We start from the raw sequence: 429 nt of genomic DNA on the forward strand, positions 1-429 counted from the left end.
AAAAAAAAAAAAAAAAAAAGAACTCAGGACTATTCTGCCAATGCTTCAAACTGAGATCAGCATTCTTCCCCTGCTCTCTCTACCTCACTACTTAGGCTCAAAAGATTTAACTAAATAAAATAAGTTTGTCTTATTCCTCACCCTCTTTTACTTAGGAAATAAACTTAGTAACAGAGTACAAAGCTTAGAGATAAACATCTTAAGTCAACCACCGAAGTTAAAATTTAGGACAAAATTTTTAAATTGAAAGGATGTAAATAATTATAACCCAAATGCAGTATTACCTAGAAGAAAGATCTCTTGTTAGAAAAGATGCTCTTTGTCCTAAATCCTTCATTAACTGTAAATCATCTTCATCCATCATATCTAATGGAAGGGCTTCCTCTTCTTCCTCCTCTTCCCTCTCAATCCTTTTATCTGTTCCACCAA

The 429-nt window shown here is 33.1% G+C and overlaps 1 protein-coding gene across 1 annotated transcript in view; it reads right to left on the reverse strand.

Moving 5' to 3' along the window:
- NOC3L (NOC3 like DNA replication regulator) overlaps nt 1-429 on the reverse strand; it is a 30,392-nt gene that overhangs the window by 27,149 nt on the left and 2,814 nt on the right. The window contains exon 3 of the mRNA XM_003783719.3: nt 285-417. Within this exon, the coding sequence (XP_003783767.1) occupies nt 285-417 (133 nt within the window). The remainder of the gene's footprint in view (nt 1-284; nt 418-429) is intronic.

Source organism: Otolemur garnettii, unplaced genomic scaffold, assembly GCF_000181295.1.
Source record: "Otolemur garnettii isolate 467f Iridium unplaced genomic scaffold, OtoGar3 scaffold00008, whole genome shotgun sequence".
NCBI lineage: Eukaryota > Metazoa > Chordata > Mammalia > Primates > Galagidae > Otolemur > Otolemur garnettii.